Source organism: Podarcis cretensis (assembly GCF_951804945.1).
Source record: "Podarcis cretensis genome assembly, chromosome: 1".
NCBI lineage: Eukaryota > Metazoa > Chordata > Lepidosauria > Squamata > Lacertidae > Podarcis > Podarcis cretensis.
Genome location: NC_137170.1, coordinates 6,194,843 through 6,221,328, shown reverse-complemented (window position 1 = coordinate 6,221,328; position 26,486 = coordinate 6,194,843). Strand labels below are relative to the sequence as shown.

At 48.6% G+C, this 26,486-nt stretch overlaps 1 protein-coding gene across 1 annotated transcript in view; it reads left to right on the top strand.

Annotated features, from left to right (window-relative positions):
• GCH1 (GTP cyclohydrolase 1) overlaps nucleotides 1-15,400 on the top strand; it is a 48,376-nt gene extending 32,976 nt beyond the window's left edge. Inside the window, exons 4-6 of the mRNA XM_079963030.1 lie at nucleotides 9,310-9,341; nucleotides 12,512-12,596; nucleotides 15,173-15,400. Coding sequence (XP_079819156.1) covers nucleotides 9,310-9,341; nucleotides 12,512-12,596; nucleotides 15,173-15,299 — 244 coding nt within the window. The 3' untranslated portion in view covers nucleotides 15,300-15,400. The remainder of the gene's footprint in view (nucleotides 1-9,309; nucleotides 9,342-12,511; nucleotides 12,597-15,172) is intronic.
• The last annotated feature ends 11,086 nt before the right edge of the window (nucleotides 15,401-26,486 follow it).

The window sequence follows — 26,486 nt, the reverse complement described above, 5'->3', positions numbered from 1 at the left end:
CTTGGGCTTGCTGATCAGAAGTTCGGTGGTTTGAATCTCTGCCACGGGGTGAGCTCCCGTTTCTCTGTCCCAGCTCCTGCCAACCTAGCAGTTCGAAAGCACACCAGTGCAAGTAGATAAATAGGTACCGCGGTGGCGGGTAGGTAAATGGTGTTTCCGTGCACTCTGGTTTCCATCATGGTGTTCCATTGCACCAGAAGCGGTTTAGTCCTGCTGGCCACATGACCTGGAAAGCTGTCTGCAGACAAATGCCGGCTCCCTTGGCCTGAAGCGAGATGAGCGCTGCAACCCCATAGTCTCCTTTGACTGGACTTAACCGCCCAGGGGTCCTTTATCTTTATGCCCAATATACCTGATTGGCCATGTTGGAGCATCACAAGAGACCTGCTGGATCAGGCCAGTAGCCCATCTAGTCCAGCATCCTGCTCTCACAAGAGCTAGCCAGATGCCTGTGGGGAAACCCAGAAGCAGGATCCGACCACAAGAGCCCCCTCCTCTCCTGTGGTTTCAAGCAACTGGTGTTCAGAAGCATTGCTGCCTCTGGCCATGGAGGGAGAGCAGAGCCCTTGGTAGCTCCATGAAACAGGATGCAGTGCTGCTCTTTGGTTCCTCAAACCTTGTGGCAGCCTCTCGCCTCTTGTGGTGTAGAGGGTAAGAGCGGTGGACTCGTAATCTGGGGAACTGGGTTCGCTTCCCGGCTCCTCCACATGCAGCTGCTGGGTGACCTTGGGCCAGTCAAACTTCTCTGAAGTCTCTCAGCCCCACTCACCTCGCAGAGTGTTTGTTGTGGGGGAGGAAGGGAAAGGAGAATGTTAGCTGCTTTGAGACTTCTCAGGGTAGTGATACTCCTTCATGGATCACTGCCTTGCCGTGGCGTAGGGGCTTGAATAACTCAGAGAAGCTATCAGCTATCTTCACTTCCTGGCAAAGAGAAGGGGAAGAAATGGAAGCAGTGAGAGTTTTTACTTTCTTGGGTTCCATGATCACTGCAGATGGTGACAGCAGCCACGAAATTAAAAAAGACGCCTGCTTCTTGGGAGAAAAGCAATGGCAAACCTAGACAGCATCTTAAAAAGCAGAGATATCACCTTGGTCCATATAGTTAAAGCCATGGTTTTCCCAGTAGTGATGTATGGAAGTGAGAGCTGAACCATCAAGAAGGCTGATCGCTGAAGAATTGATGCTTTTGAAGTCTGGTGCTGGAGGAGACTCTTGAGAGTCCCATGGACTGCAAGAAGATCCAACCTCTCCATTCTGAAGGAAATCAGCCCTGAGTGCTCACTGGAAGGACAGATCCTGAAGCTGAGGCTCCAAGACTTTGGCCACCTCATGAGAAGAGAAGACTCCCTGGAAAAGACCCTGATGTTGGGAAAGATGGAGGGCACAAGGAGAAGGGGATGACAGAGGACGAGATGGTTGGACAGTGTTCTCGAAGTTACAAACATGAGTCTGACCAAACTGCGGGAAGCAGTGGAAGACAGGAGTGCCTGGCATGCTCTGGTCCAGGGGGTCATGAAGAGGAGGACATGACTAAACGACTAAACAACAACAACAAAGATAGTGATAAAGCGGGATTTCAGATCCAAACTCCTCTGCCTCCTCCGCTGCTGCTGCTGCTGCTGCTGCTGCTGCTTCTTCTTCTTCTTCTTCTTCTTCTTCTTCTTCTTCTTCTTCTTCTTCTTCTTCTTTTTTTTTTTCTTCCCCCTAGCCTCAATTTCTTTATTTTCTTAGCTTGCTACTGGACTTTCTGGCCTTGTGGCATTTGGTGATTCACTTCCCCCTCGGCTTTTGGCTTTCCAGGTGTGGGAACTCTGGAGGGCAGCCTGCATAATTGCTGGCTTTTGTCCGTCTCCGAGTGAGCAAATGCTGAAATTACTCTCCAGCGTCTCGCCTGCCTTGTGGCGCTTGTCTTCATCCTCAAGCGTAGGGAGAGATTCCCTTCAGATGCATTTATTGGTCCTCTGCTACAGGCCGATCGATGGCTTTGCATCACTCCACAATTATCCCCAAATTGCACAATCACAGAAAGGACTTTTGGGCGAGAACGGTCTCTCGCGTCTGATGCTAATAATGGCACTGAAAACATGTCATTTCCTGCACGTCTCCCAGCAGTCAATAAATTGCTAAACAATGTTCACAGGCTTGATTCCTGGCTGGTGTCAGTGATGCCATGAATGATTGAGCTTCAGGGCTAGAGTTTAAATCTCGCTCCAGCCATTTACTCACTCGGTGGCCTTCGGGAAACAGCTATGCCGTTCCCCAAATCTGTAATATGTGGAGGAAACAACCCACACACACAACAGCCCTGTGAGGTATGTCAAAGCTTAGAGCAGTGGTTTTCAAAGCGTGTGGCATGTCACACTGGTATAGCAGGAGAAAATGGTGGGACCGTTCAAGCATAATCAAATACACATTTAAATATTTCAGTATGGTATCAAAATAATTTTTTTTATTTGCAGACTATGGATAAATATATTTTCAAAACAAAAGCAAGAGCATCAAGCGATACCGAGGGCAATCCTAGTTGCATTTTCCAATATATTTCTATTTTAAAATTGGTGTAGTGCAAACAATTTTTTATTCTCAAAGTGTGGCCCAGAAAAAAAATGTTTGGGAAACACTGGCTCAGAGAAACTAACCTGAATACTCTCAATGCTTTGTGGCTTGGCAGGGACTTGAACCCAGGTGTCCCTATTTTATTTTATTATAATTTTTAATTTAAAAAAATCTTTATTATACATAAACTTAAACAGTACAATACAATACTGTACATACAATACATACCATACATACATACCTGCAAAACATATGTTACCTATATACAAACCCAATGCAGACACACCATCAGTATTTGACTTCCAACTCTTCTCGTTGTGCTATTTTACAATTTAGCAATCTGTATGCATTTCATTCTTATTATTCTGTTTTCCCAGTTCTTTTTCTAGATGAGTTTTGCTATACATTTCCTCTATTTTCTAGATTCATTCTGTCTGTCAGGAGATCCACCTTATTCATATAATTTTTAAGATATTCTTCGAAAACCACCCATTCCTTATTAACTTTTTGTATAGTGTTTCCTCTTACTCTCCCTGTTAACTTTGCAATACAGTCTACTTACATATCCCTCTGGATACAGAATCTTCGGGATACTTCCGGGTTTCGCCGTGCGTGCATGCGCAGAAGCGCTCAATCACGCTGCATGTGTGTGCAAAAGCGTGCCTCTATTTACGTTATTTCCAAGGTGCGAACGGACCCCCGGAACGAATTAAGTTTGTATCCGGAGGGTCCACTGTATGTAAATATTTAATCATTTTCGCTAACCAGTCTGTGAGCTGGTTATTTTAACTCGGACACCCTCTCCATCCGCTATGCTGGCACAGAGGACTTAGGAGTCTTCTGGTGACGCAGGATGCTGCCTTATACCGAGTCACCTGTCTCAGTGCTGCCTACACTGACTGGCAGCTGCTCCCTAGAAATTCAGAGATTTTCCCATCCCTGTCGGAGCCCTGCCTGCCCCTGCTGTGCACAGAAGCATCACATACAAACCAGGCCTCTGAATCTCGCTTGCAGGGAACTGGAGCAGAAAGAGGGGTTTCTTGCCTTCCGGTGGGCTCCTGCTGGACAGGCGTTGATGGTTGCAGCTTGCCTCTTGATCTGATCCAGTAGGCCTCTTACTTTGCTTTTCTGCTCATTCACGCAGAGCACTGATATTATCTATTCCTCAGTGGGCACGTGAATGGCAGATGCCAGGCTCTGTGATATGGCTGGACGTTTGTGCTGACAGCTGCCCTTTGGGGCTTTATCCTTTTCCTTGGAAACTGAACTGCATTAATTCACGGATGTGCTGCTTTGGATCGAAAGGCCTCATGCGCCATGGCCCCACCCTCGCACACACCGCCATTCCCTTCGTACGCATGCAACACACAACTCGGTCTCGCTATTGAGAGCTGCTTCTTTCCTTATGCTCTGCCGGCAACTCCGTCTGATTCCTGGCCTAGTGTCATTAAAAAAACAAAATCAAAAAACTGAGCAATCTTGGGAGAAAAGCAATGACAAACCTAGATAGCATCTTAAAAAGCAGAGACATCACCTTGCCAACAAAGGTCCGTATAGTAAAAGCTATGGTTTTCCCAGTAATGATGAATTGAGAGTTGGACCATAAAGAAGGCTGATCACCGAAGAATCGATGCTTTTGAATTCTGGTGCTGGAGGAGACTCTTGAGAGTCCCATGGACTGCAAGAAGATCAAACCGATCCATTCTGAAGGAAATCAGCCCTGAGTGCTCACTGGAAGGACAGATCGTGAAGCTGAGGCTCCAAGACTTTGGCCACCTCATGAGAAGAGAAGACTCCCTGGAAAAGACCCTGATGTGGGGAAAGATGGAGGGCACAAGGAGAAGGGGACGACAGAGGACGAGATGGTTGGACAGTGTTCTCGAAGCTACCAGCATGAGTTTGACCAAACTGCGAGAGGCAGTGGAAGACAGGAGTGCCTGGCGTGCTCTGGTCCAGGGGGTCACGAAGAGTTGGACACGACTAAACGACTAAACAACAACAACAACAAAGTCTTCACCAACCTGCTGATCTGCGCTACAACTCCCATTAGCCCCAGCCAGCAGGGCCGTATGATGCTCAAGCTGACAGGAGTTGTAGTTCTGCAGGGCGCCAACTTGACAAAGGCTGGAATATTGCCTGGTGCCTCTGGAGTGGAAGCAAGGGTTAGGAACGCTTTGTTTTGACATAGCATTGTGTGAACCCCAATCTCTGGCGGGAGACTTGGGGTTCTGGCACTTATCCATCTTTTGCTTTCCTTGGAATGAAGGTCAATGGAGACTGAAGTGTTTTTAGGATATATGGTTTCATTTAAACATCTATGTAACCTAAGCATAGGGTGGAAAGGTACATGGCATAACATGCCAAAGTATCTTGGAATCATTGAATATTTGAGTTGGAAGGGACCCAAAGCTCAGAAGGTCAGCGGTTCGAATAGGTACCACTCCGGCGGGAAGGTAAATGGCGTTTCCGTGCGCTGCTCTGGTTCGCCAGAAGCGGCTTAGTCATGCTGGCCACATGACCCGGAAGCTGTATGCCGGTGCCCCCAGCCAATAAAGCAAGATGAGCACCGCAACCCCCGAGTCGGCCACAACTGGACCTAATGGTCAGGGGTGCCTTTACCTTTACCGTTAACCTGAAAAAGGGATGCGGGTGGCGCTGTGGGTTAAACCACAGAGCCTAGGACTTGCTGATCAGAAGGTTGGTGGTTCGAATCCCCGCGATGGGGTGAGCTCCCGTTGCTCGGTCCCTGCTCCTGCCAACCTAACAGTTTGAAAGCACGTCAAAGTGCAAGTAGATAAATAGGTACTGATCCGGTGGGAAGGTAAACGGCATTTCCGTGTGCTGCTCTGGTTCGCCAGAAGCGGCTTAGTCATGCTGGCCACATGACCCGGAAACTGTCTGCGGACAAACGCAGGCTCCCTCAGCCAATAAAGCAAGATGAGCGCCGCAACCCCAGAGTCAGTCACGACTGGACCTAATGGTCAGGGGTCCCTTTACCTTTATCTTGTTTTTCTTAATCGTTTCTGCTCTGCAGGTTCAGCACCAGGGAAAGCTGGATTCGACAACCAGCATAAATCCTGCAAGTTAAACAAACCAGCCATGCTGGGTTTGAGAGCCCTTCTGCACAGTTAGAATCATAGAATTGTAGAGCTGGAATGGGACCCCCTGGGGTCATCTAGTCCAACCCTCTGCAGTGCAGGAATCTCAGCTAAAGCATCCATGACAAGATGGCTGTCCGATCTCTGTTTAAAAGTCTCCAAGGAAGGAGAGTCCACCACCTCTTGTGGGAGTCTGTTCCACTGCTGAACAGCTCTTACTGTCAGAAAGTATTTCCGAATCTTTAGTTGGAATCTTCTTTCTTGTAACTTGAAGCCATTGGTTCGAATTCTACCCTCCAGAACAGGAGAGAACATCTTGCCTCCCCATTAGGTTTCCAGGGGAGCCTCAAGGCACAGTTTGGGTTCAGCACAGATCAAGACATGTCTCTGTTGCTCCAGCTTCCAGCATTATCCATAACCCTCCTCCCTCCCCATTTCACCCCCCCCAGCTGTCCCCTTCTGCCTATTTTTCTTAATCTTTGCCAGATGAGGTGGGAAAAGTCTCACCCATTTGTCTCCATGGCAACAAAGCAACCTCTTTGGACATGTGAATGGAAGTCCTTAACTGGCCAGCTAAGGCCATCGCCTTAACAAAGGAACTGGTTGGGCCAGTTCATAATAAATAAATAATAAATAATAATTTTTTTATTTATACCCCGCCCTTCCCGGTTCAGAAAACTGGGCTCAGGGCGGCTAACAACAAATTTAAAACACTTAATTAATGCAACAAAAACCAGCATAAAATACAGTATAAAACGTGAATAACAATAAATTCAGAATTAAAAAATCAATTTAGGGGGAAAATCCATCCAATAAACATTAGATGATCACCAGTGCTAGCTGGCTAAATTAGTCCTATTTGGGCCAGCGAGGAGACCAGGGCAGAATTAGCTGTGGGATCCCAGAGCGGGTAATCTTCATAAAACGGGGAGGGGGAGGGAAGGAAGGGGAATAAAAGATGAGGCTAAGTTCAAATTGAAAGCCAGACAGAATAGCTTTGTCTTACAGGCCGTGCGGAAGGAAATTAAATCCTGCAGGGCCCTGGTCTCCTGGGACAGAGCATTCCACCAGGTCGGAGCCATCACTGAGAAGGCCCTGGCCCTGGTGGAGGATAATCTGACTTCCTCAGGGCACCGGACCTCTAAACTATGATTATTCATGAACCTTAAGGCCCTCTGCTTAAGGTTCGGCAGCGTTCATAGAATTGTAGAGTTGGAGAGGGATCCGAGGGTCATCTAGTCCAACCCCTTGCATGCAGGAATCTCAGCTAAAGCACCCATGGCAGATGGGCTTCCCTCTAGTCTCACAGAAACAGGATCACAGGTGTGAACCTGGTTTTCACCCAGAACGACCTCCCCCAAACCTGTAACAATACCATGAAGCTGGTATTCTTGCAGTCAGTAGCTATGGAGGTTTCCAAGACTGCAGCCTCCACTGAGCTTGGAGCTTTGGGAGCTGATTTGGGGGAGACAGCAAATTTGAAAAGTCCGTGCTTTCATTTTGCTACTTCATTTGTAAGTGCTGCAGTGGATTATCCAAAGCTGGCTTTCGCTTCCTTGCCACCTTGCTGGCAAGGAAGCCCAGATAACTTTGCACAAAAAAACCCACGCCTTCTCTTTGTCCTATTTTATTTAAAGCCGCTTGCGGCTCCAAATCAGGTTTGTCAACAGGAGAAGAATAATCTCTCCTAATAGGATTTCTCGGACTAATGTGTCGGGTTAGTATACTTGGGGGCGTGATCCTGGAACAGTAAAGAGAGCCAGTGTGGTGTAGTGGTTAAGAGCTGTAGTCTCGTAATCTGGGGAACTGGGTTCGCTTCCCGGCTCCTCCACATGCAGCTGCTGGGTGACCTTGGGCCAGTCACACTTCTCTGAAGTCTCTCAGCCCCACTCACCTCACAGAGTGTTTGTTGTGGGGGAGGAAGGGAAAGGAGAATGTTAGCCGCTTTGAGACTCCTGAAGGGGAGTGAAAGGCGGGATATCGAATCCAAAACTCTTCTTTTTTTCTAAACAAACACCTTTTAAAAATTTTTTTTACTTTGCATTTTCATGCGGATTAAATCTTGGAGCTATAATTGGATCATTGCACAGTTTCCTAAATGCTTTGCCTGGCATTCTCATGGAAGGAACTGGGACAGATTTTTCTGTGATCTCTCTCTTTCTGTGTGCTGTTTCTCACCACTGAGCAACGACCCTGGTTGCTTGCAGGCGGTACAAAAAGGATTCAGCCTGGAGCTGAAAGCAGCTCCCCCCTCCAAAACTGATTGGTCAGGTGGAACCGAACCCCCGTCTAAATACGCTGTTTTAAGAACTGGAAGCTAAAAAGTGTCTCTGGAGACATGTACGTCTGGATTGACAAGCAGGCTAGAAGAGATTGCTCCAGTAACCTTTTGACCTTGCCACTTGGTATGCTCTGCCCCAGCCCATCTCTGAGCTCCAGACACTTTGCAAATCCCCCCAAAGAACTCTTAACTTCTGGCTCCGCCTAAACCCATATCCCCCCGGTTTACTATCCCTAGTACTTCAAGCCTCCCATAAAATTACCTGGCTTAAGTCTATCAAAAACTTCACTCTTGTGGCCTTATCCCCACAACACCTACCCACTATGGGCCCCACTAAGGCAAACAGTCTAATTGGTCAACGTCTAAAAGATATTGAGCATCAGAACAACCTGGCCAGTATAAGGAAATTCTGCCCTTGGTATGTTCATTTTCCACCTCTCCATTTTGATTCTCTGGCCCCATATCTGCACAAATGTATTATCCCAAAATACAGACGTGCTTTTAGACTTGCGAGACTGGATGTTTTGCCATCAGTGGTACTTGAGGGCCGATTCCAAAAGATCCCGCCTGAGAAATGTCTTTGCCCCTGTGGAGATGGTAGCACCGAAACAGCGGCACACGTCCTCCTGTCCTGTACTCTCTACAAAGACTTGAGGAACGAGATCCTCACCCCACCCGTACTAACCATCCCAGGGCGCACAACCACTGCCACAATGTCCTTTCTTCTACCAGATCAAAATGAGCAGATAACAGCAAAGGTTGCTAGGTTCATAGCAGGGGCAATCAGAATAAGGGCCACTAACTGACGGCTGATTCAGGACTTGTGCTCTTATATCAAATTTCCTTTTCTGCGTATACTGTAATGTTTTACTGTTGCTATGGCCATTGGCTAATGCGAATAAAGTTTTTGCAAATCCCTTTGCGTGATCCAGGTTGGTGGGTCTGTTTCTACCCAACCCAAGCTAAGAATGTTTGAAGTCCTGCTCATTTCCATGGGAGTGATGAACGTGTACCCATAATTCTCCTATTAAAATTAAGGTGCCTTGAAAGAGATTCGCATGGGAGGGTGTGTCCCGATCTTGGGAATTTTCCTGGAATTTATCTTGATTTCTTGGGATGGTTTACAGTTGGGACCATAACAGGAAATTTGTGTGATTTATGATGGGGGAGGGATACAAAAAACCGGGGATAAAGTGTGTTTTGGGGAGGGAGTCCCGTTTGCTTTTATTGCTTATCAATTAATTTACATTCCGTCAATGCCCTAAGCTTGCTTTTTTGTGTTCATAAGTTTGACCTCTGCTTTCAAATCTACAGTTTGAAAGTGCCGTTGTAACAGAACGCTGCCTTCTCTTTTTCTCCCCTTTTTAAATAAAGGATTGTTGAAATCTACAGCAGAAGATTACAAGGTGAGTAATCCCTTGTGTTCTACCTAATGATATCTCTTTCTATAATAAAAATGGAACAGTGTCATCACACAGACCTGCCATTGGAGGATTGGTAATGCCTCATCGCTACCCTGGAATTGCATGAAGTCAGGGTGGGGTAAGGGAGCAAACCAGTGCCGGATTTACGTATAAGCTAAACAAGCTGTAGCTTAGGGCCCCACTCTCTTGGCCCCCCCCCAAAAAAAAATGTAAAGGGAAAAAAACCTGGATGCACATTTCCAAAATATAAAATACCGTATTTTTTGCTCTATAAGACTCACTTTTCCCCTCTTAAAAAGTAAGGGGAAATGTGTGTGCGTCTTATGGAGCGAATGCAGGCTGCACAACTATCCCAGGAGCCAGAACAGCGAGGGATTGCTGCTTTCACTGCACAGCGATCCCTCTTGCTGTTCTGGCTTCTGAGATTCAGAATATTTTTTTCTTGTTTTTCTCCTCCAAAAACTAGGTGCGTCTTGTGGTCTGGTGCGTCTTATAGAGCAAAAAATATGGTAAATATAAAATAAAACCTACATACAGCAACACTGTTGTTTAGGTGCCTATGATGTAAGTCATGGGCCCCGCCTGCTAGTCTGTTCCCTCAAGTATCACTGGGTTGCTTATTTCTGTATATAGGATGCCTACATTCTGCATGGACTGGTTGCATGGAAACATGTGGCATGCAGCTGCAGACTTCAGTACAGCACAGTTCCATGCAGGTCAAGCTGTTGTACCTTTTATCTAATATTAAAGAGTGCTTGTAGACTGATGACCAGGCAGCATAGACTAAGGGTATGAGTCTTATGCCTTCTGATCGATTTCATGTAATACATAATTTATTTATTTTGATCCCATTATAAAATTACTATTAATATACTACTTCTTAATTGTATTTCAGTTCAACAATTACTTTGATAAAATGCATACCATATTTTTCGCTCTATAAGACGCACCAGACCACAAGACGCACCTAGTTTGTGGAGGAGGAAAACAAGAAAAAAATATTCTGAATCTCAGAAGCCAGAACAGCAAGAGGGATCGCTGCGCAGTGAAAGCAGTAATCCCTCTTGCTGTTCTGGCTTCTGGGATAGCTGCGCAGCCTGCATTTGCTCCATAAGACGCAGACACATTTCCCCTTACTTTTTAGGAGGGGAAAAGTGAGTCTTATAGAGCAAAAAATACGGTAATTTTCTTACGTGCCAATGGCTTGAGATACCTGTTAGGTTCATAAATTACCATATAGCATATATTCAACACAAAAAACAGCGGCAATTTGTTGTTGACAAAGGACAGCTGGACATATCAAGGGCCCCATGACCTTCAGTAGCTTAGGGCCTCATCAAACCTAAATCCATCAGATAAGTGCTGGAGATGTAACGAGGTTGAGGGTATCTTTTATTATACGTGGTGGACTTGTAAAAGGGTATTGGGAAATGATATATAAAGGGGGGGGGGAGGGAACGTTTAAAAGTACCTTCCCCCAAAAAACTAGAGTCCTTTTTGTTGGGGATAATTCAGAGGGAGATTCCCAGGTGTCAAAAACGACTATTTATGTACACTACTACTGCGGCCCGTGTTTTGTTAGCCCCCAAATGGAAAACGAGTGAGGTCCCAACCAAAGAAGAATTGCGACTTAATCTGATGAAGTATGCGCAGCTTGCAGATTTAACATATAGAATAAGAGAAGAAAAAGAATGCACATTTAAAGAAGACTTGGAAAATGTTTACAGAAAATTGTGTTCATTGAAAAACACTGGTAGTATTGAGATAAATTCACCACTGAAAGTAAGTTCTGATGGCTGTAACAATGGATTACTGAATGGATTAGGAGCAGCCAAGCATACTAGGACTCAAAGGCCTGGAAACGATGCCTTATGAGGAACGGCTAAGGGAGCTGGGCATGTTTAGCCTGGAGAAGAGGAGGTTAAGGGGTGATATGATAGCCATGCTCAAATATATAAAAGGATGTCACATAGAGGAGGGAGAAAGGTTGTTTTCTGCTGCTCCAGAGAAGCGGACACGGAGCAATGGCTCCAAACTACAGGAAAGAAGATTCCACCTAAACATTAGGAAGAACTTCCTGACAGTAAGAGCTGTTTGACAGTGGAATTTGCTGCCAAGGAGTGTGGTGGAGTCTCCTTCTTTGGAGGTCTTTAAGCAGAGGCTTGACAACCATATGTCAGGATTGCTCTGATGGTGTTTCCTGCTTGGCAGGGGGTTGGACTCGATGGCCCTTGTGGTCTCTTCCAACTCTAGGATTCTATGTAAAAGATGCAGGGGTGTATGGAATGCAAAACGAACCACGGAAAGAGTAGAAGGGAAGTCACTGATTTTTGGTTTTTTAAATGAATATTTTGAAATGTACCGTATTTTTCGCTCTTTAGGACACAAAAATTGAGGGGAAATGTGTGTGCGTCCTATGGAGCGAATGCAGGCTCCTTGGCTTCAGCGATAGCAACGCAAAGCCTCTGAAGCATAGAGGGAGCGCTCCCTCAGCGCTCCGGAGGCTTCGCGTTGCTTTCGCTGAAGCCTGGAGAGTGAGAGGCGCAGTGTACACCGACCCCTCTCGCTCTCCAGACTTCAGGGATAGCTGCCTGAAGCCTTCCGAGCACAGCAGCGGCAAGTTCCTGGTGCGTTTTGGAGGCTTCAGGTTCCTTTCGCTGAAGCCAGGAGAGTCTTGCTCTCCCGGCTTCAGCAAAAGGAACCCGAAGCCTGAGGAGCACAGCGGGAACAGGTGCTGCGCTCGGAAGGCTTCAGGGATAGTCACGCGCAGCCCCTCCGGCAGGGAGAGGCTGCATGGGGCTAAAGAGAAAGCCAAAACAGCGAGTGGGATCCATCCCACTCGCTGCCTTGGCTTGTGCCATAGCCGTGCACAACCCCTCCGGCAGGGAGAGGTTGCGCGCAGCCTGTACGCTGCTCTTTGGGGCTGGGGGGGAAATAAGATTTTTTTTATTGATTTCCCCCTCTAACAACTAGGTGTGCCCCATGGTCCGGTGTGCCTTATGGAGCGAAAAATATGGTAATCTCTGCCACCCAGTGCTTTGAAGCATTGCTGCCCCTCCCAAACAACTCTTTCCTATTGGATGTGACTTGCAGAGACGTCCCATAAGAGTTACAGATCTCCCCCCCCCTCCTGTTTTCTTTCCTTGCTGCAGTTCAGGAGCGCCTTACGAAACAGATTGCCATCGCCATCACGGAAGCCTTGCAGCCTGCGGGTGTCGGGGTGGTGGTTGAAGCGACGTAAGCATGCGCAGAGCTCTGCTGAGTTACCCTGGATGGCCAGGGGTTAAATGTTGTGGGTGGGAGGGGCATCGCTCAGTGGTTTAGCATCTGATTTGCATGCAGAAGGTTCCAGGTTCAATCCCAAAAACATCGCGCATGCGCAGACGCTCAAAATGACGTCATGCACATGCACAGAAGCAGCGAATCATGACCCATGCATGCACAGATGCACAGACGCAGGTTGCGTTCTGCTCATGTTGCCAGTGGCGTAGCGTGGGTTGTCAGCACCCGGGGCAAGGCAAGTAATTTGCGCCCCCTAACCCGTGGATTTGCGCACCCTAACCCTAACCCCCAGATGTTGCGCCCGGTGCGGCTGTTCCCCCTGCACCCCCCACGCTACGCCACTGCATGTTGCGAACGGGGCTCCGGAACGGATCCCGTTCGCAACCAGAGGTACCACTGTCAAACTATTGGGGTCAAACTATTGCAAGAGATATTGATATTTTGGGTGGTTGGATAATTACAATGGAATGGTCTCGGTGGTGGGGTGCACATTTTTGTTCTTATTTATACATGATTATTACTTTGTTAGGGACGCGGGTGGCGCTGTGGGTTAAACCACAGAGCCTAGGACTTGCCGATCAGAAGGTCGGCAGTTCAAATCCCCGTGACGGGGTGAGCTCCCATTGCTCAGTCCCTGCTCCTGCCCACCTAGCAGTTCGAAAGCACGTCAAAGTGCAAGTAGATAAATAGGTACCACTCTGGCGGGAAGGTAAACGGCGTTTCCATGCGCTGCTCTGGTTCACCAGAAACGGCTTAGTCATGCTGGCCACATGACCTGGAAGCTGTACGCCAGCTCCCTCGGCCAATAAAGCGAGATGAGCGCCGCAACCCCAGAGTCGTCCGCGACTGGACCTAATGGTCAGGGGTCCCTTTACCTTTATTACTTTGTTAAAAAAAAGAAAAGAAAAAGAAAAAAGGAGGAAAGGGAAGCTGCAGAAAGAATGCAGTTGGTCAAGGGAGCTGCGGACTCAAAAAGGTGGAAAAACTATATGATGGCTTTAGACGAGGATTAGCAACTGTTATGGAGGAGAGGCCTATCAATGGCTACTCGGCACAATATCTATGCTTCTAAATACCAGTGGCTGGAAACCACATAAGGGGAGAGTTGCTCTCCTGCTCGGATCCTGCACAGGGGTCAGGGCTGTCTTAAGCATATGTGGGGCGGGGGTGCAAAGATTCCCCCGGCGTGCCGGCGCCGCCCAGGCTGCCCAGTCCCAGGTGCGCAGGAGGGCAGAACTGGCCGGCCACCTCAGTGTCTCGCTGGCTCAGTCGCCCCCGAACTCGTGGCACAGAGCCGCCCGCAGTAGAAGAGCCCACCGCGGCACTCTGACCGATGGATGAGCTCTACCCTGGACTCAAATCTCAGGCCCTGGATTCTCGGCCTGGCGCCCGGGTGCCCCACACCCCTATGACCTATGGGTAAGACGGCCCTGACAGGGGTTTCCCTACAGGCAGATACAGTGGTGCCCCACACGACGAATGCCTCGCAAGACGGAAAACCCGCTAGACGAAAGGGTTTTCCGTTTTGGAGGCGCTTCGCAAAACGAATTTCCTATGGGCTTGCTTCGCAAGACGAAAATGTCTTGCGAGTTCCTGCGGGTTTTTTCCCCTCCCCCCTTTTTCTAAGCTGCTAAGCCGCTTATCCGCTTATCCGATAAGCCAATAAGCCGCTAAAAGCCACTAAACCGCTAATAGCGCTAATCCGCTAAGCCGTCAATGGGCTTGCTTCGCAAGACGAAAAAACCGCTAGACGAAGAGAGTCGCGGAACGGATTCTTTTTGTCTTGCGATGCACCACTGTATCTGGTTAGCCGCTGTGAGAACAGGCTGCTGGACTAAGATGGGCCGTTGGCCTGATCCTGCAAGCTCTTCTCATGCTCTTATCTCTGAAATATTTAATTACCGGTAGGTTTTTTTATGCTGGGGATGTGAACAGGCTGGGGATCAGAGATAAGAGCATGAGAAGAGCTTGCAGGATCAGGCCAACGGCCCATCTTGGTCCAGCAGCCTGTTCTCACAGCGGCTAACCAGATATCTTCCTGTAGGGAAACCCCTGTCAGGGCCGTCTTACCCATAGGTCATAGGGGTGCGGGGCACCCGGGCGCCAGGCCAAGAATCCAGGGCCTGAGATTTGAGTCCGGGGAAGAGCCCATACATCGGTCAGAGTGCCGCGCTGGGCTCTTCTACTGCGGGCGGCTCTGTGCCGCGAGTTTGGGGGCGACTGAGCCAGCGAGACACTGAGGTGGCCGGCCAGTTCTGCCCTCCTGCGCACCTGGGACTGGGCAACCTGGGCAACCTGGGTGGCGCCGGCACGCCGGGGGGATCTTTGCACCCCCGCCCCGCATATGCTTATCTCTGAAATATTTAATTAGCGGTAGGTTTTTTTTATGCTGGGGATGTGACTGTCTCCCAGGTCTCCCAGCGAGCTTCATGTCCGCGCGAAATTTGAACCCTGCTCCCCCAGCACTCTAACCATTTCGCCGCGCTGCTTCTTGCCTGATGGCATCTCCTCCCTCTTCCTTTTCCCCGCAGGCACATGTGCATGGTCATGCGAGGGGTTCAGAAAATGAACAGCAAGACTGTGACCAGCACGATGCTCGGAGTATTCCGGGAAGACCCAAAGACCCGGGAAGAGTTTTTGACGCTCATCCGCAGCTAAAACTGTGCCATCTTCCTCCGGACTGTCTTGTCTGCTGTTGGTTATTTTGCTGCTTTGTTCCCTCCTCTCTCTCACTCTTTCCTTAAAGTAACTGTCCGTTTCGATTCCCTTGTTTTCACTTATTATTGGTTCTGTAAAAGGTTCTTTATGGCAAGTCCATTGTGACCCCCATCTGGGAGGTTCCAAATTGTCTTGAAAAAATGTTTTCTCGGCTGATGTTCCGGGCAGGCCCTCTCACAGCGCTGTCCGTTGATTTTGGTGGGTGGTTCGAGTGGGATTTTACAAAATTTATTCTGCTTCTTAAGATGGTTTAAAGCGCTTTTCAGGAAATGCTCCTTCAGAAGGAGGGAAAGCGAAACCCCTTCTTTCCAAATAACTCAAAAAATGCATCCTTCCTTCAAGGGGTGGAGCAGAGGCAGTCAACCCAAGGGCCACAATCCTTCACAGGCCAACCGTCCAAGTGGCCACATGCCAGCTGTGATCCCTGCATTGCCGGGGGTTAGACTAGATGAGCCCTGGGGTCCCTTGCAATAATTCTGTGGTTCTATGAAGCCCTTCTCCCCAGACTGAGAACTCCTTCCTGATTTCCAACACATGGCCAGCCACTGTCCTTTCATGGGAACGTTTTTCCGTGCACGTCAAAGAGTCCCGTCCCCTTCCTCTGAGGTAACCAAAATGCCACCATCGTCAGAAGTGGCTTGCTGCAGTCTACAGGGAAAATTAAGGCAAGGGATGTTTTGTAAACCTCTTTTAATTAAGGAAAGATGGTGCAGTAACTGGAAGCAAGTGTTGAGCAGACTCTAAGCCTCCCCCTCCCTAAGCCTGTCTGATTCACTTAGTCAAATCTATCATTTGCCAGAGCTTGGATCGGTAAGTCAGTAAACCGGCGACCCCTGGACCTCTAGAAGTCATTGAGCTCCAACTCCCACCCATCCCAGCCAGCTTGGCCAATGGTCCCAGGGATGAAAGCTGTCAGGAAAGGGCAATAACCAGAAGCAACTCCCATCCAAGGCATTTGTGTGTCGAGGTCCCCAAGCCACCCCCTCAAATAACTCACAACTCACACGTCATTTTTGTTTGGGTGGTTATGAGTGGTTGCTTAGGCACTGGTTAAGACTATCTGTCCCCCCCTGCCTGGGGACAGAACTGACATCCGAACTCGGATGCCAGGGAAGGGAAAACAATATTGGGGAGCAATGGAGCTGAGTCACAGGCCCTCAGCGCTCACCCGCATGCTTCCCAGGGCTTGCCGGCCCTAGCCCCTCTCCAGGGATTCAGATGAAATCGTGGCAAGCCCCTGGGTTCCTTTAACGGAATTCCCTTTCTGCAGCAGCATTGGAGGGGCAGCCACGGCCAATCCTTACCCCTCCTCCAACCAATTTAAACCAATGCCTAACCGCAACCTTACAAGCTGTGACAATTTGCTACGCAGTAGGCAAAAACCAAATGGCACAGCCAATCAGCCAGATGGACAAAATTCCTACCAGGCCCCTGCCCCAACGGCAGATGACCCCATGACAGGCATAGGAAAGTCAGCACAAACAAACCCTAAATATAGGGAGGGTGGGCGGGTGATTTGGCTCACGCAGCGAAAGAGAAAGCCTCAAGCTGCGTGCTCTGAATTTAAACAGTTTGGTCCCTCTCACCAAATTTGCAACAAGTAAATTCCCCCAGCAACACAGCCATCCAATTAAATGCCAATTAAATTAATATTTATGACCCTACCTGGCAACAGAGGGGTGACTCAGCAGACCCCACCGCAACACGTGCTCTCACACTTTGGGACTAAACTGAAAAAGCGAGTGAGGCGGAAGTTAACTATGGAACTCATTGCCACAAGAGGCAGCGTTTGAAAAAAGGATTAGACACATTTGTGGAGGAGAGGGCTGTGGGTGGCTGCTCGCCATGGTACCTTTTCTTTGCCCATGACTGTTGGAGGAGAGGGGAGAGAACAGAAAGCCCGTCTGGATTTTCCACAGACGCTCCCTTTCTAGGAAGTGTGCGAAGTCAAAATGGCAATTTGGCCTTTTCCAGCCTGTTGTTGGCCTTGGAAATCCCATCAGCGCCAGCCAGTACACCCAGTGGTCAGGGGCGATGGGCTTTGGCGGTCCAGCAACATCTGAGATAAGGTTACCAGATTGTTTTTTCAATCAATCTGGGGACACTTTTCAACTCCAATGGATTTTGTATGGGGACTGATTTGTAAATCCGGAGACTGTCCCTGGGAAACAGGGACGTCTGGTAACCTTAATCTGGGAAGCCCTGGGATGAGGAAACTGGTGACCCTCAGCCTCGTGCAACGAGCGAAGAGGCAGGAGCACAACATCCTCACTTTTCGCTTAGGGACAGAGCCGGCGTCGTCCCTGTCCAAACTCTGCTTTTTTGTTTCGCCACAGAGTCCTTCCAACATACCTCTTAACTGGACTTTTGGAAAACCTCTCGGCTGTCTCCATAAAGGAGAACTGGTGCAAGGGAGCAATTTATTCCTTCTCCCCCCGTACCACGAGCAAAAGGAAGTTCCAAGCAGCTTGCACCCACCCTTTGTGGCCTTAGAATTTGTTGAACTTACAGCTTGGCAAATTTGTTATTGATGGGAAGCTTTGCTCCTCTTGGCCTCATCCAGATGTTCAGGACTACAGTCTGGGGCAGATGGGAGTCATTGTCCCCAAACAGCTGGATGATGGCAGGGCGAAGAGGAAGGCTTGCTTATGCCTCTTCTTTTGTGGGGGAAAAGTGACCCTTAGCCAACGTTTTCCGTGCCCAGTCTGTACATAAATAAACGTAAGCCATGCACAGTCCGTCGTTGTGTTTCCCCCTTCTGTCAAGCTCTGTTCTATTTAAAAATATTAAAAGATAAATACAGCCTTGGTCATTTTTGGGAGACTCTCCGCTGTGTGATTTGTGAGTTCAGCACTGGCATCCAGCAACTTCACAGATTGCAACCCAGGGTTTAAACTGCTTGAGAATCGCATGCATACCTGCAGTCTGTACCTGTGCTTTTGGGAGACATGGGCCAGGGTGCTGCCGCTATCATGTGCATCTGTGGCAGAGCTTTCCAAACTCTGTGTTGTGGCATGTTAGTGTGTCGGTTGCAGAGTGTCGGTGTGTTGTGCGAACGCTCCCGGGGCTGGAATGGGGTCGGTTTAACCTCTGGTTTGCTAGTGAAACTGAATGACTGTGTTGCAAAACGATACAGGTCTGAAAAGTGCGTCACCAGCACGAAAAGTCAGGAAAGCTCTGGTCTTTGGGGTAGAAAGTCGTGCAGCAGCCTCCAGGTGTGAGATGAAATGGGTGCGCCATCTCAATATGGACTTGGAGAAGGTTCACAAAAGGGGATGGAGCGAATCAAAGGTTGTAGCATTTGGATCTTTTCACACAAAAGGCCTGGAAGACGCACATTGTCTCCCCCCCCCCCAAATACTATGCCTACACTTCTTCCAGTTCATTGGGTTATTTTCTCTCTGTTTGAATCTTTTCCCAAAACCAGACCATCTTTTTAATTTCATTTGAAGTGAAGAAACACCCCCAGAGGCAGGAAATGGCTCGTTTTGTTCATCCAGGAAGAACGGACACAACTGCTTCAGAAAGCCGCAAAGTAACAGAGGTTTAAAAACATAAAAAAGAAGTGTCAACATTAGGTTACTCAAACACCTCTGTTTGGCCTAGCCGAGGCATCTAATACTCTTGAGATTACCCTCTACCTCCTTCCTTTTGTTCTTTGTTCAGATTTCTTGAATCCACAAACTAACTGAAATGCTGACCTTTAATTCCCTGAAGAGCCTGGATTTCGTAGCAGGTGTTTCTTGTGAGCGAAGGAAAAGCAAAACTTTACACCCCCACCCCCTGACACACACACATGCATCTTGCCCTTCAGTTGACAATTTGCCCATATTTACCATGGGTGGCGCTGTGAGTTAAACCACAGAGCCTAGGACTTGCTGATCAGAAGGTCGGCGGTTCGAATCCCCGTGACGGGATGAGCTCCCGTTGCTTGGTCCCAGCTCCTGCCAACCTAGCAGTTCGAAAGCACACCTGTGCAAGTAGATAAATAGGTACCGCTCTGGCGGGAAGGTAAACGGCGTTTCCATGCGCTGCTCTGGTTCACCAGAAGCGGCTTAGTCCTGCTGGCCACATGACCCGGAAGCTGTACGCCGGCTCCGTCGGTCAATAAAGCGAGATGAGCTCCGCAACCCCAGAGTCGGCCACGACTGGACCTAATGGTCAGGGGTCCCTTTACCTTTACCTTCACACCAACCCTACAAGGAAGGCTAGAAGGAGGAACATTAGGTGCTCCAGATGTGGCGAGACTCTGGTTCCCCAATGTCATAGAATCAAAGAGTTGGAATCAAAGAGTTGGCAGGAACCCCCCAAAGCACTGCATTGCCAGAATCTCACCCACAACAGCAGTCCCAGGGAAGATTGGAGCTGTACTCCAACACCATCTACAGGTTCCCCATCCCTTGGATACGATGGAAGAGCGATGGACCCAATTTTACATACTGGCTGGGTTCTGACCCCAGGTGTCTCTCTGGTCCAAACTTAGCATGTCAAATGATTTATGGATCATTTCAGCCACAGCCCAAGGCCATTCAGTGAATGGAGGACTATCCAATGCACCTGAATGCTGGGAGATTGCAGGAGTGAAGAAAGGAAGTACAGTGGTACCTTGGGTTAAGAACTTAATTCATTCTTAACCTGAAACCGTTCTTAACCTGAGGTACCACTTTAGCTAATGGGGCCTCCTGCTGCCGCCGCGCAATTTCTGTTCTCATCCTGAAGCAAAGTTCTTAACCCGAGGTACTATTTCTGGGTTAGTGGAGTCTGTAACCTGAAGCGTCTGTAACCTGAGGTACCACTGTACAGTTTGCTATCAGAAGAGGTAGTGATGCCCTTCCATTTAAAAGAGGACCAGGAAAATTAATGGCGGACAGGGATGCAGATGGCTGCCAGCTAAATGACTGCTATACTCTGCCTCCACAATTAGACGCAGCAGGGATTCTGAATCCCAGTCGTGGAAAACACAGGAGGGGAGAGAAAATCTTGTGTTCGAATCCTGCTTGTGGGTTTTTCCCGCAGGCACCTGGTCGGCCACTGAGAGAACAGGATGCTGGACTCAGTGGCGTAGCTGGGTGTTCCGGCACCCGGAGTGCCAGACATGTTGTGCACCTGAAGGCGGGGGCGATCCGCCCAAGGGGCCATTCTGCACAGCTGCGCGGTCCTCCCCGGGGGCCGATCTCGGCGCAGGGGGGTGGGCGCTGAATGTCACCCCCCTTCAGGATGACACACGCACCCTGCTTCCTGCACCCCCTTCCTACCAGGCAGAGGGCCTTCTCGGTGGTGGCACCCACCCCGTGGAACACCCTCCCACCAGATGTCAAAGAGAACAACAACTACCAGATTTTTAGAAGACATCTGAAGGCAGCCCTCTTTAGGGAAGCTTTTAATGTTTAACAGACTACTGTATTTTAATACTTTGCTGGAAGCTGCCCAGAGTGGCTGGCGAAACCCAGCCAGATGGGCGGGGTATAAATAATAAATTCTATTCTATTCTATTCCTATACCCCCGGCTGGACTAGATGAGCCATTGGCCTGATCCACGAAGCTCTTATGATCTTATTGGCTATCACCCATTAACCCTCAAAGCAACCCCACTGCACGGGAACACAGTAATTTTTTATCCACATATTACAGATTTGGGGAACGGGAGAGGAATAGCAGCTTCCCAAAGGCCACCCAGTGAGTAAATGGCTGGAACGAGATTTAAACTCTGGCCCTGAAGCTCAGTCATGTCACAACATCACTGACACCGGCCAGGAATCAAGCCGGTGTTCATTGTTTAGTGATTTATTGACTGCTGGGAGTCGTGCAGGAAATGACATGTTTTCAGTGCCGTTATTAGCATCAGACATGAGATACCGTTCCTCCAGCAGCCTCTTACACTGGGGTAGCTATGCCAATGGCCCCAGGGGCAGGACTTCAAGGCAGAAGGGCCCTACCTTGGAGGCTAGGACTCGAGCCCACGACTTCAAGTTACAAGGAGATTCCGACTCCACATCAGGAAGAACTTTCTGTTAAGGCATTAAGAGAGAATATTATGAAAATGATGTACAGGTGGTACATGACCCCAGTCAAGCTTGCAAAAATTTATCATTTGCCCGATAATAAATGTTGGAAATGTAAAGAGACTGAAGGTACATTCTTTCACCTTTGGTGGACGTGCCCAAGGATCAAGGCTTTCTGGGAAATGATTTATAATGAAATGAAAAAGGTATTTAAATATACCTTCCTGAAGAAACCAGAGGCCTTTCTCCTGGGCATGGTTGGCCAATTGGTGCTAAAGAAAGACAAAACTTTTTTTATGTATGCGGCAACAGCAGCAAGAATACTTATTGCAAAATATTGGAAGACACAAGATCTACCCACTTTGGAAGAATGGCAGATGAAGATGATAGACTATATGGGACTGGCAGAAATGACCGGCAGAATCCGAGACCAGGGAAAAGAGTCGGCGGAAGAAGATTGGAAGAAGTTCAAAGACTATCTGCAGAAATATTGTAAAATTAATGAATGTTAGGATGAACGCCGTTTACCTTCCCACCGGATCAGTACCTATTTATCTACTTGCACTTGACGTGCTTTCGAATTGCTAGGTTGGCAGAAGCAGGGACCGAGCAATGGGAGCTCACTCCGTCGCGGGGATTCGAACCACCAACCTTCTGGTCAGCAAGTCCTAGGCTCTGTGGTTTAACCCACAGCGCCACCCGCATCCCTTTTTCAGGTTAAAGGTAAAGGTAAAGGAACCCCTGACCATTAGGTCCAGTTGTGGCCGACTTGGGGGTTGCGGCGCTCATCTTGCTTTATTGGCTGGGGGAGCCGGCGTACAGCTTCTGGGTCATGGGGCCAGCATGACTAAGCCGCTTCTGGCGAACCAGAGCAGCGCACGGAAACGCCATTTACCTTCCTGCCGGAGTGGTACCTATTTATCTACTTGCACTTTGACGTGCTTTCGAACTGCTAGGTTGGCAGGAGTAGGGACCGAGCAACGGGAGCTCACCCCATCGCGGGGATTTGAACCACCGACCTTCTGACCGGCAAGTCCTAGGCTCTTTGGTTTAACCCACAGCGCTACCCGCTTCCCAGCGATGCCCCGGTACGAAGCAGTTAATTATTATCAGTAAAGCTATTGATGAGCTGTTGCTCTTCTGGACAATGATGTAACCCTGGAAAGATGTACTTTCGGCCGGCAGTACAGGTGGCAGAAGGAGGGTCAGTTTTGTCACTGGCTCTGTCATTCGTTCAGCCCCTTGCTCTGCATATCTGCCACTGGGCTGTGCGTCTCCCCCCCCCCGTCCATTTGCCCTTTTGCGAAAGCTTTTGACGTTGTGAGGACATAGCGAGGAGCTATTTCGAAAGCTTTGTGCCCTTATTCAAACACTAGAAACTTTCTGCCCTCACCAGTTAAAACTGCTTGTAAGTTTCCACTTAGTACAAACCAAAAGGATGGTGCAGTTGTTAGCATGCAGTGGTTTGCCTGGGAAGACCTGGGTAACACAGTGCAATTAGCTTATTAAATTTATTAATCACGTCTCACAAGAAAGAGGTCCCAAAGCAATTTGGTTAGGCTGTTGCACAATTTGCTACCCTTCTTCCTTCTCCATGCATGTAATCAAGTTAAACAGGTTAATTAGGGTTGTCATATTCCCCAAAGTGAAAATATGGACAAAATTATTGGGGCTTTTTTTGGATTTGTAAAGCATTTTTTTTTTTAAATCGCCCTACTTGCCCTACGTCTGGGTTTACCTGGACATTTTGCCGATTTTGAAGCCGTTTTGACAGCCCGATTTCCAGACGTATGGCAGTCCCTTGGTTAATGCGGCAGCCAGACTGGTGACTGGGAGCGGCCGCCGAGACCACATAACACCAGTCCTGAGAGATCTGCATTGGCTCCCAGTATGTTTCCGAGCACAATTCAAAGTGTTGGTGTTGACCTTTAAAGCCCTAAACGGCCTCGGTCCTGTATATCTGAAGGAGTATCTCCACCCCCATCGTTCAGCCCAGACACTGAGGTCCAGCTCCGAGGGCCTTCTGGCGGTTCCCTCATTGCGAGAAGCCAAGTTAAAGGGAACCAGGCAGAGGGCCTTCTCGGTGGTGGCACCCGCCCTGTGGAATGCCCTCCCACCAGATGTCAAAGAGAACAACTACTACCAGACTTTTAGAAGACATCTGAAGGTAGCCCTGTTTAGGGAAGCTTTTACTGTTTAATAGGTTATTGTATTTTAATATTCTGTTGGAAGCCACCCAGAGTGGCTGGGGAAACCCACCCAGATGGGCGGGGTATAAATAATAAATTATTATTATATTATTATTTCAGTTCAACCCCCTACAATCATATCTGAATGACCCATTTGCAACATAAAACCCCTAACCCTGGACGCCATGGGCATCCAATGAAGCTGGATGTTGGAAGATTCAGGACCAACAAAGGAAAGGACTTACCGTATTTTTTGCTCTATAAGACTCACTTTTTCCCTCCTAAAAAGTAAGGGGAAATGTGTGTGCATCTTATGGAGCGAATGCAAGCTGCGCAGCTATCCCAGAAGCCAGAACAGCAAGAGGGATTGCTGCTTTCGCTTCGCAGCGATCCCTCCTGCTGTTCTGGCTTCTGAGATTCAGAATATTTTTTTACTTGTTTTCCTCCTCCAAAAACTAGGTGCGTCTTGTGGTCTGGTGTGCCTTATAGAACGAAAAATACGGTACTCATTTTGGAACTCCCTGCCACAGGAGCCCATGTTGGCCATCAACTTAGTTGGCTTTTTTTTTTTAAAAAAAAAGGGTTAGACAAATTAATGGATGAGAAGGCTATCAATGTTTGCTTGCCAGAATGGCTATAATCTCCCTCCACTGCTGGAGCCAGTAAATTAGGCTTACCAGACGTCCCTGGTTCCCGGGGACAGTCCCCAGATTTGCAAATCTGTCCCCAGGAAATATGGCAGCGGCGGCCTCAGCAGCCCAGAGCCAGCCTGTTAGTGCAGTTGGCTCTGGCTGGCTTCAGAAGCTGCTTGCTGCCGTGGCGCCCGCCATTTTTCCTTGCCAAAAGTCCCCATATGATGTGTCTTGTGCGTATAGGATATGTCTTGTGCGATCTCCTGCCCCCTTCCCCCTTTGTTTTGACTGATCGGGGGAGGCTTGGGAGTCGTGTACAGGTGGCTGTTGCCCAGTTTTTTAAAAACTCTGTGCATTTATGTTTCACAGTGGGCTAAAGAAGGGCTTTGCACCTTTATACAATATGCATGTGTGCTTGGGCCCAGGGTCTTTTGCCACTACTGACTCCCTGTTGCTACTCAGCTTCCCCCCCCCCAAAAAAAATGTCCCCGGATTCATTGAAAAAAATCTGGTAACCATACAGTAAACGGCTCTGAATACCAGTTTCTGGACACAGCAGGAGCAGCGAGTGCTGCCGTCCTTCGGCTGAGCTGTCATAAATGAGTCTGCATCGCCATCTGCAGGCAGAAGCACCATCGTCCGCAAAGGGAGGCGTTATTTTTCCAGCGACAAAAACCCCAAAGTCTCCTGCGAGGCCACACCACCTTCTGACAACCCTCTGGGTTGTGGCTAATGATTTATTATATGCATTCTGAACCAGGCCATTAGTGGGCACGATTGTCTACAAAGGAGGAGATCAGGTCCCTGCCCTGAGGAGGTTGGCACAAATCCTGCTCTCCTGAAACGATGAGAACACAGGCCTGGCTTTCTCTCCAAATGTGACTGCAGCTATAAAAGCACAGTCTCTCTAAGAGCATCAGACAATAGGGCCTCCTGTCTTGGCTCAGCGGTCTGATATGAGGAAAGCAAGGCAGTCCCAGGGGGCAGCTATCGTTTGCAATATTCATTATCGTGATGAAGGGTGCTTGTTCCGTTCCCACCTCCCTCCCACCCACATTGTGCATCAAGGCTGCCTTTTGTGGTAGACATGTTTGCCCGGCCTCGAAGGCTGATATGGCCTGCGATAAGGATCCTGCTTCCGGGAGAGACAGAGGAGATTTTAATAAAGATTTCGCTCGGTCCGGGAGAAGCTTGGCTGTTGCGTGTCATGTTGAGCTGTGATTTGATGGCGGGCGGGGGGAACGGGTTGTAGTTTGGCCACGAATAAGGCCCCAAAGGGAAGAGCAGGGCCGGCTCTACTGTTAGACAGAGGGAGACGCCCAGCTCAGGCGGCTGATGCAGTGGGTGGGCAGGTGCCACACGGCCTGCCCAGCATCTTTTAAGATGGCTGGCCATGCTCAGGTATGGTGGAGGCAGCTGTTTGAACATGGGTGTGGAAATGAGATTCAGCTGCCAGCTTTTGTACATGGAAGGATGTGTGGGGAACCCGCCAAAAGATAATCGGACATTATTTATGTATGCTACCCCTTCATGGATCACTGCCTTGCCATGGCGAAGGGGCTTGAATAACTGAGAGAAGTTATGAGCTATGCCGTGCAGGGCCACCCAAGACAGACAGGTCATAGTGGAGAGTTTTGACCAAACGTGATCCACCTGGAGCAGGAACCGGCAAGCCACTCCAGTATCCCTGCCAAGAAAACTCCATGGACAAAGACAACAGGCATATAAAAGTTATGATGCTGGAAGATGAGCCCCTCCGATCGGAAGGCGTCCAACATGCTACTGAGGAAGAGGGGAGGACAAGTATAGTATAGTGTATTTTAAAATGGGGTTTCAGAGTTTTTAGGGGTTTTTGAATGTTTTATGTAGTTTTTATGTAGTTTTATGTAGTTTTTAAATTTCATTGTTCTGCATGGGACAATGACAATAAAGATATCGTATATCGTATATATCGTATATTGTATATTGTAGATTCAGTAGATTCAGAGCTGATGAAGCGGCTGGGCCAAAGCCGAAAGGTCGCTCAGTTGCGGATATGTCTGGAAGCGAAAGGAAAGTCCAATGCTGTAAAGAAAAATATTGCATAGGAACCTGGAACTTAAGAACCATGAACCTTGGTAAGCTGGATGTGGTCAAAAATGAGATGGCAAGAATAAGGGGATGCCAGAGGACGGGATGGTTGGACAGTGTTCTCGAAGCTACCAGCATGAGTTTAACCAAACTGCGGGAGGCAGTGGAAGACAGGAGTGCCTGGCGTGCTCTGGTCCATGGGGTCACGAAGAGACGGAGATGACTAAACAACAA